Source organism: Monopterus albus, unplaced genomic scaffold (genome assembly GCF_001952655.1).
Source record: "Monopterus albus unplaced genomic scaffold, M_albus_1.0 scaffold263.1, whole genome shotgun sequence".
NCBI classification, from domain to species: domain Eukaryota; kingdom Metazoa; phylum Chordata; class Actinopteri; order Synbranchiformes; family Synbranchidae; genus Monopterus; species Monopterus albus.
The window spans coordinates 690,571-699,851 of record NW_018128143.1 but is presented as its reverse complement, the minus strand read 5'-3'; the positions used below and the strand labels follow the sequence as shown (position 1 = coordinate 699,851).

At 41.4% G+C, this 9,281-nt stretch overlaps 1 protein-coding gene across 9 annotated transcripts in view; it reads left to right on the top strand.

Moving 5' to 3' along the window:
- The window catches only part of tns1b (tensin 1b), a 140,519-nt gene that overhangs the window by 4,326 nt on the left and 126,912 nt on the right, over positions 1 to 9,281 (top strand). For 4 of the 9 annotated variants that reach the window (XM_020621637.1, XM_020621632.1, XM_020621627.1 and 1 more), the window contains exon 1: positions 3,159 to 3,450. The exons of 1 other annotated variant lie outside the window; for it this stretch is intronic. In XM_020621637.1, the coding sequence (XP_020477293.1) occupies positions 3,349 to 3,450 (102 nt within the window). In that variant the 5' untranslated portion in view covers positions 3,159 to 3,348. Of the gene's footprint in view, positions 1 to 3,156; positions 3,451 to 9,281 lie in introns of those variants that run through there. 4 more of the 9 variants (XM_020621629.1, XM_020621630.1, XM_020621623.1 and 1 more) reach the window with 2 other exon arrangements.

The window sequence follows — 9,281 nt, the reverse complement described above, 5'->3', positions numbered from 1 at the left end:
GGCTGGCCTGGGAACGCCTCAGCATTCCCCCGGAGGAGCTGGAGGAAGTGTCTGGAGAGAGGGAAGTCTGGGCATCTTTGCTTAGACCGCTGCCCCCGTGACCCGGTCCCGGATAAGCAGAGGAAAATGGATGGATGGTCTCAGTGCAAATGATATTATTAGGTATTAGTTAACTTCCTTTCAAATTTGTTCATCTTTTGCAAAAATAACAACTGACTTTGGAAAAACTCTTTTCTATTTTTATTATGATAGAAACAGCAGCCATGTGCATACAGGGTCACAACTGGCTGTATGATGTCACTGGAGCTCAGCTAATCCTTGGCATTGAAAGCTGACAAACATGAAATATGGAACAAGGTGAAAGCTCAGTGCACTGCAGTGAACTGCGGTGGAGCACTGTGTCTGCGTGTAATTGGTCTGATGAGGAGGGTGAGGCTAAGATGCACTGGCAAATGAATACTAGCTGTGGTCAGTGCTGCATTTTAAGGCTAACTTGACATTCAACATACCTGTATTGACATCACAGCATTCCTCCACAGAAATGTCAAAAGTGATATTCTTAGATAATGTAACTCTGGGTAAAGGTAGCCTAGAGAGTGTTACAGTTGTCTTTATTGCTGCTTTCTAAAAAGAGACTGGATGTTGTTGATGGATAATATCGAATTAAACAGATGAACAGATACAAGCCCCCCCAACCCACACACGCACACCCCATTATAACCATAACCAACCATTACGCCTTCCATTCTCCTAGGAACAATGACCCTTAACTCCCTGACCCGTTGTCTCGTTTCCTAGAACAGACAACACAGCTGACATTGCCAGATTGAGACTTGGAACCTGCCCAGTGTGTGCACTGCAGAGATGCAGGAAGTGCGCATGATATTGTCCATTTGGCTTCTGTGGAACTTTTCTTTCACTTTGCCAGCACTGTGTAATTTTTAACAGGGAGAAAGGAGGCTTGGTCTGATGATGAGGCCATGCAACATATCTGTGGGCAAGGCACAGAATATCCACTAAATGCTCTATACACTGCTAAACAGTTCAGGGGTTGTTGGCTGACATGCAATTGTTTAATCAACATAGTCTAAATTATATCCATGTAGTTCTTCTAAAGTTAACAGGAGCACACTAAAGCCATGTTCTTTATTTAAATTTCCATGGCCTGACAACTTTCACTGTTCACCATTTTGCAGTACATAAATGTAAGGCTTCGTATATTGATTTAAGAGCAGGAGAACAAATAAACTTTGTTTCTCCTTTACACCTGCTGGGTTCATACTCTCAGTATAAATTATTGTGCACCAGTGCATTTGAGCAGACAGGACTGTAAAAAGGTGTTGGATGAATAGTCTTGTCATTAGCTTTAGCACTTTCCAACACCTTGCTGGGATTTTTAGTGTTGGAGCAGGTTGTGGGAAACGGCTGACTGCAAGAAAAACAGGAAGCAGCTATGGATACACCCACATAGGGCATTAGACCTATCTTGTAGTGTTTTCACCAAAAAGTCAGAGGTTTCCTTCTCTTGTTTCCCTGAAATAAAACAAAGTAGGGAGCTTCCTGTGTAGCTGCATAGCAGATCGGGGACAGCTACTCTTTATTTTTCTTTAAGGTTATTGTGTAATGTGAAAATTTTCCAGAAAATAGATGCAACATAAGTGTCTCAATGAGAAATTGCCTCATGAAGACAGTGATAATTTATTGCAGACTGTAATTAAAAGGCTTGCTGTTTAAGTTAGTTTGTTTTGGAGCTGTGTAGTTCATTGACATTTTTTTGCTTTGACAAAGATTGGTTTTTGTGTTCTTCTCTTAATGCCGAGGTAGTCAGAAATATCTTTGGAGCACTTCCATCATGTGTCTTCCATTTGATTAAATTATTGAAAAAGTACGGGGCCTGAGGTTACTGCATGTCTGGGAATGTTCCTGTACATGGACTCGCTGTTTTACCTGACCGGGTCTAACCTACAAGCAGCCGGCCTGTGAAGCCCCCTGCAGTGGTTAGTGATCAGCTCATCATTGCTGGATTCCCCCGAAGCACAGTACCTGTTTGTTTTGACTGCTTGAGGCCAGTGTGTCTGCCACATGTGATGTGTTGTTGGTTAATCAGTGGATTAATGATCCATGATGGTTACTATGTCTGCATTATGCCAGGCAAAATATGGAGTTTCTCAACTTCCTGCTTTGTTTAGTGTGTTACACATCTCTTTTCATCAGTACGTATACCGTTGTTCACCCAATTATGGAGGAGAAATTCATATTAATATGGTTCGTTGTACTGTCCACTTTGGACACAACACTGGTAACAGGAGTTGTGCACATTCATGAACTGTCCTCTCATTTTTTGGAAGAGGCTCTCTGGTTTTATCGTTCTAAAATAATTACAGACTATTTTGATTTATAAGGGGTCCAAAGCTAATGTAGATGCATGCAAGATTAAACATTAATTGGCTGGAAATGAACATGCCATGGGCTCTTTAAACAGGAGAGACTAAGCATTCAGTTAATATGTTAAATTACAGATACTGTCCTTGGTCTCAATACTAATTACTCAGAATGTATACAGGCTCAGAGGCTCCATAGGCCATGATGAGTGGTGGAGAATGGGAGTCTTCATTACTGCTCCCATGGCAACCACAAATGCATCAGCACACTTTACTGATCAGATTTATTTCCTCAACGCACATACAGCTACAATTACATTCACTTTTTCTTTAACAAAGCCTTTGGCACAAAATTGGCAGTTACCTTATCATCAACTGGAAGTTACCTGTATTATAGCGTTATTTGTATTTACAGCTTCATTTTAACAACTGGGAATAGATGGTTAGTCCACAAATCTCATATTCATTGCTCTTTCTTTGCTTCAAGACTCCGTCCGAGCCACCCCCTCTTTTCTACATTAAATTGCAGAACCCCCTCCTTTTCTCATCAACATAAGTGCCTCTTTCGTTACCAGACGGCTCTGCCAGACCCATCCCACCTACGCCCACTTGTCTTCCCCTCTCCTAATCTTTTTCCTCCTCAGCCTTTCAATGGAAAACGCTGCAGCAGCCAAAGAAAGAAGGGACATGATGGAGGATGCAGGGATGCTGCAGGGATGCTAGGCAAGGGGGGAGGGATGCTTTTAGGAATGACTTCTACTACACTTTAAGGAAAGTTCTTGTCACTGAAATTGAAGGAAAAAACACATTTTCTTAGATCTAGTCAGCAACCATCCCAGGATTCAGCCCAGGGTGAACTACTAGACACATCTGGACACATCTGGCTTTGAAGGACAAGCTTAGAGAGAGAAGAGAGACAGTGAGAAAGGACCGGCAGTAGAGGATGTGAGGAGGTTTTCAGAAAAGAATGGGTGGACTAGGCTGGTGTCTTGCCACAGTCTTCAGATGGGCAAAATCTTTCTTCTACTGCATCTTACCTTTTTGGAAACAAAAGAAAAGCAAAAACAAGGTACAGTTCATATTTTAAATATAATATCAATAATGGGGTTTTCTTACAGGCTTAGTTTAAGTGTGTGTGTGTGTGTGTGTGTTTTCCAGTTTGCTCACTGAAACTGCATCTACATGTTGAATGTGGCGTCAGCGAATTTCAGTGATTTTCTTTTTTCTGTAATAGCAAAAAGCAAATGTTTCTTATTGATTGGCATCCCACTGCATTAACTCTGGGTTGGCTGGGAATAATAATGGCATTTTTATATGTTAGCAGTCTGTCTGCTGGGGCAGCAATGTCATTCGGTCAGTTGGTTGGTCTGACTGTTGATCCACCAGACTAGAAGGTCTGGGCCTGTATTCACAAACATTCTCAGAGAGCTGTTAACTTAGCCTAGCTTAAAAGTGATTTAGGAAACTGCTCAGAGCAAGGATAACAGAAAAACCTTTATCTCAGTGAGGAGATGTGGTTGACCCTGTTGTTAGGCTTCTTAATTGTGGGGGTAGCGCCAGTCACTGAAAAGTAAAACATAACTCATAAGGTGAATCCCAATTACCTTATTTTATTGTTCCTTAGTCCTTAATCTTCCTTGATCACTTTCATTTCTGGTGTTATGACATTATTGCATTTGTTGTGATACGATTGATCACAAACTTTATCGCTTACGATCTAATCTGTAGCGTTTGACTCATTGTTGTTCAGTGATTAGAAAATATTTTTTCTGTCTTTCCATCATGGTATCCTCTGCTTAAGTCTTTTAAAATTACACCTCTCTACTCTTAACAGTTTGCAACTTAGGAACTCTCTTATGGATAAAGTTGCTTTGTGAATAACTTTTATTTTTACAAGTATCTAGCCTTATCCTTAAGGGAAAATTTGTAGAAAATGTCACAATTCTAAGAATTTTCTTAGAATTTCTTCACTAGGAGTGACTCTTTGGGCTGAATACAGCCCTGATTGAGTGGGTTGCCAGGATGTTTGGTGCAGATGTTTATGCTCCAAAGAGAAGGACTCCTAGTTGTCATCATCCTCTGTTGTGCTGTGTGTGGTGCTAATCAGCAAGTGTTAGCATGCTAACACTATTCAGCCAAGTTGCTGAACATGATATACAGTACAGTACCTGCTAAACCTCAGCATGGCATCACTGCTGTTATGTCCCTGCTTAGCAACAAATTGGTCACAGGTTTATATATTGCATGAATAAGTGGGTTTTCCTCCAAATGTATCATAAATTTTACTTTTGAGAGAACTGGTGAAAAAAGTGAATCAATGCACATTCCTATTCTCTACTATTATGCAGATATTAAAAGTTGGTTTGTTCAGATAAAGAGCCAGTGATACTTTTTCCCAGTCAGGTACCATTATTGTAGAAGAGGAGAGCACATTGAGTTTACATAATTAGGAGTGCTGGTCAATCCTCAATGAAAAACTGTGACATAAAAATGTTCAAAACATGATGGAAATGTGTTTGCTTCATATATTAATTTGAGAAATGTTTGTCCTCAAGTCTTCACACAGCTGTTTTCATCTGGCACTAGTTTTCATTTTAACAGTAGAGGTTTAAGTTATGGGATATGGCGGTGCGATGGTTTGCACTGTCACCTCACAGCATGAAGGTTCCGGGTTTGATCTGGGGCCTTTCTGTGTGGAGTCTGCATGTTCTCCCTGTGCCTGCGTGGGTTCTCTCCGGGTACTACAGCTTCCTCCCACAGTCCAAAGACATGTATCTTAGGTTGACTGGTGACTCTAAATTGCCTGTAGGAGTGAGTGTGAGTGTGTCTGTTTGTGGTTGTTTGTCTCTACATGTCAGCCTTGTGACAGACCGGCGACCTGTCCAGGGTGGACCCTGCCTCTCGCCCAGTGTCAGCCGGGATTGGCTCCAGGCCCCCCATGACCATATTCAGTATAGATAATGGATGGATGGAGGGAGTTTTAAGTCATATGACTCATGTAGTGTACATTATGATTAATTCACAGTATCTTTCCATTGCATTGAATCATATTTTAATTTTATTGATAGGCCAACTTTCCCACCTCAGCCAAGCATTAAACAGTTTCCTGTGAGGCAGAAAACAGCTGAGTGGACATCCACCTACTTACCTTTTGTAGGACACTTGAGATGCCATTCAATCTGATCAGTGAAAATGCTGTGATCTAATGAATTATAGCCTCTTACACCGGATGAATGAAATACTGTGGTTATGATCTTTCACTTGACCTCAGCTCTAAATATCTGAACATTTCCATGTGCAGTTGCCAAGGGGACTGTCAGTGCAAATGACATTGGAAATAAATTTAATATTTGTTTGACGCCCAGGATGGAGTGAAACAAAGGCCATCAGGATGCAAACACGTGGACACCCACAGACACCAGGATATTACCAGTTTGACTTTTCCTGGTAGCAGATTTGTGCTGATGAACAGAGCCATTAATCCAGAAAGTGAGGTCACTGCTCAGTGTTTTATTATAAATGCCCTCACAGAACATCAGAAAGCTGTTGTCAAGTGATATTATGAAATGACAGTTATTTTTAAATTTAAGATTTAAACAGTCAAACAGTGTGAACATTTGTTGCAGTTCTTTGTCTTTACATTACAGGTCGCTGCATAATTTTGGCATTTTGAACTGCTGATCAGACAAAAAAAAAAAAAAAGTACCGCTTCGCAGTCGTATGCTAATGCCAACCAATCAAATTCAGAAGTGAGGTCACTGATCTTGACCTTTGACCTTTGAAAACAAAAATTTAATCAGTTCATCCTTGAGTTCAAGTGATCATTTGTGCCAAATTTGAAGAAATTCCCTCAGTGCATTCGAGACGTATCGTGTTCGCAAGAATGGTACGGACGGACAAGCCCAAAACATTATGCCTCTGGCTGCGGCACTGGCACAGAGGCATAATAAGAGCATTAATTAATCATCAAACAACTACCAAAGACTTGCATGGATCCACTCCCTTTGGCCCAGTGGGAAATGATCTGCCACACAGCTCCTCACCATGGATGGGAAAAGAATGAATTTACAGATTATGAAGTGCCACAATGAGGAACTGAGAAAAAAATAGCCCATGATGTTTTAAATGATGGTGATCTGCAAGAAGTGCAGCATAGAAACCCTATTTGTTCTACACATAGTCTGAATTGTATGGACATCACAAGTTATCATTTGTGATGTTTTTTTAATGACTAACCCAACAGGCTTCACAGTCTGTACTGTAAGAGTGTTACTGTTGTTTGTATGGGTCAGTGTGTCCTGGTGTGGGGTGGACAGTCCTTCCTCTTAGTGTTGCGCAGCAGAAAAAGCAGAGGAAAACGTGCACACACATGTGAGTGTTTTGCACAGGGAGGGAGGGCCCAGGTCTTTGTCTGTATTGTTTTCAACAGATGGGAGTTATGGCAGTGGGGAAGGGTGTGTGTCTTTGTGTGCATGTGTGTTGGGGGCCTGCTGGAGTGTGTTCCTCTGTCTGTCATCAAGTGCACTCCCCCTTCATCTAGCAGGTTCTAGGACATCAGCCAAGATCACAGAACACACCCCTCTGCTGTTTATACACTCGCTCTCTACTTATCTCTCTCTGTTTATCTTCTGTCTCTGTCAATCTGCTTATCTGCATGTGACGACCCTATTTTGTGACATTTCTTTCCCTTCTGCTTTGCCTACTCTACAAACTACACTTGTTTTTTGCCTTTTTCAATCAACTGTATTGCATTTTAATGCTGAATCGTTTGTAACGGCTCTGATCCCTCTTAGCTGTTTACCCATCTTTTGTTCAAGGACTGTGACCTGACACCTGTTAATCTTCTTAATTGTGAAAGTGCCTCCGTTGGCTTTGTGTACAAAAGAAGACGGGAATAGTCAAGGTTAAAGTGGTACTAAAACAAATCCTCTGAGGAATTTGATTAAGTGAAATATGTCCACCTTCACTTTACAACCTCCCTCCCTCCCCCCACACACTGCAGGCCTTTCTATTTTTAATAACTACACTGAACAAGTGTCTGTGTAAGATTATAAATGTGGCAGTAGTTTGTTCAGTGACCAGAAGTGGGTGCTGCGGCCGTACTTGCTGTAGGAAGTGGGTGATCTTTTGGGAGATAATGTCAGCAGGGTAATACAGTGTGTCCTTGATGTTGTGCCAGTCGTGGATCATTTTCCATATCCAGTCATGGTATCTGATTTGCAGAAACTGCAATTGGAACTGTAAGTAGGCTTTATACATGAAAAGAACATAGTGTACAGTGCTGTTAAGTTTCCCAGGGGTGGGGGAGACTTACAGTAAATCACAAATTTGAAGACTTGAGACTTACTTAACTAACACTGTTAAAAGACTTGACTCAACTTTGACTTGGTATTCATGACTTGAGACTTGAGACAGGTGACTCAAAATTACTACTCTTCTTTAAATTAGATATATGCATTTTTCTAGATACTGAGAAGTTATATTTTGTTTCTGAAACACAATTGGGTGATTTCTAGTACAATGCACACAAACCTGGCAACCTACCAGAACACGTCAGACCAGCAGAAGGCGGGATGCGGATATCGTGGAGGGGCCTAGTCCAAAAATATAAAATTTGGATTCAAGGGCAATTATGATGTTGATGATGGTAGCAAGAAGAAAACAGCAGTATACAAAGTCTGCAGCACAACAATCAGCAACACCACAACCTCAACATTTAACATAATCTGTCACTGCAAAACTCACAAAGAAAGGTTTACGTGAATCTTAGCTAAAGTTAGCTAACGTATTGGCTGATCACACGGTAGCTAGAAAACTAATGTTAAGTTTAGGCTGTTAGACTTATCTTCTAATTGACCATGTGTTTTACTGAGCAGAGTTTCTGAGAGCCATGAACGGCATGCCTTTTTTTAGTATAATCAGAGGAGGTTTATTTCACTTAAATATGTGATATTCCCATAAGATTATCAGAGTTGGTAGAGAACAAAAGTGAACAAAAAAGGAGAGTGAATGCTGGACTCAGCCACAGGACTCCAAATCCTCGGATGCTGCTGAATGAGTAAATTAGCAACAGTTTGTCATATCAAACTAAAAGTTAATATTGTAGCATATCTGTGCAGATTCTCAGTCATCCAGGTCATAGTAAACCGCAACCGAAATAACCTTGGAAATCAACTGGACTTGGAATTCAGAACTGATGAAGCCTCTTGGATGAGAGGTGAAACGTCTTCAATCTAGAATTCCAAGTCCAGTTGATTTCCAAGGTTATTTCGGTTGCGGTTTACTATGACCTGGATGACTGAGAATCTGCACAAATATGTTGCTACCCATTTTGGGAATGATACCCTCCGGCTGGTGTGCGAGTACGAGAAAACAGTCAGGAAACTGTCTGATTACAGAAACCACCTTCGTTTCAACCTAAGATGCCGCCAACAGGATGTCTTCCCCAAAAGTTTGTGGCTCGGCTCTCCGGTAAAAGGATACAGGGCGGGGAACATCCTGAAGAGCGCAAGCACAACTTTTAAGTGAAAGAATCGACAAATACATTTCACTATAGGCAACCTGATGGTCCGAACAGAGCAACTGACAAAGAGACTCTCCACTAAAGTTACCAGAGAAATCTCTCAGGAGATCTCGCGTTTCATGGAAAAGGCACAGCTTACCCAACATAACAAGAGCAAGGTTCGCCAAATGGCTAAATTCCAGAGACTACAGTATGGACAGCCGTCCTCAGATTTACTTGGGTGGAGGAGAAAGGAGGAACACAACCCACAACCATTGCATGACAAATGGGTCAGAAACCTCTCTGACAGAGAACTCACAGACACGGAAAAAGCGGTATTGGCCAAGGGAATGAATTTTGCGGTCACACCCAAACAAATCCCTGTGGTAGACTTCATC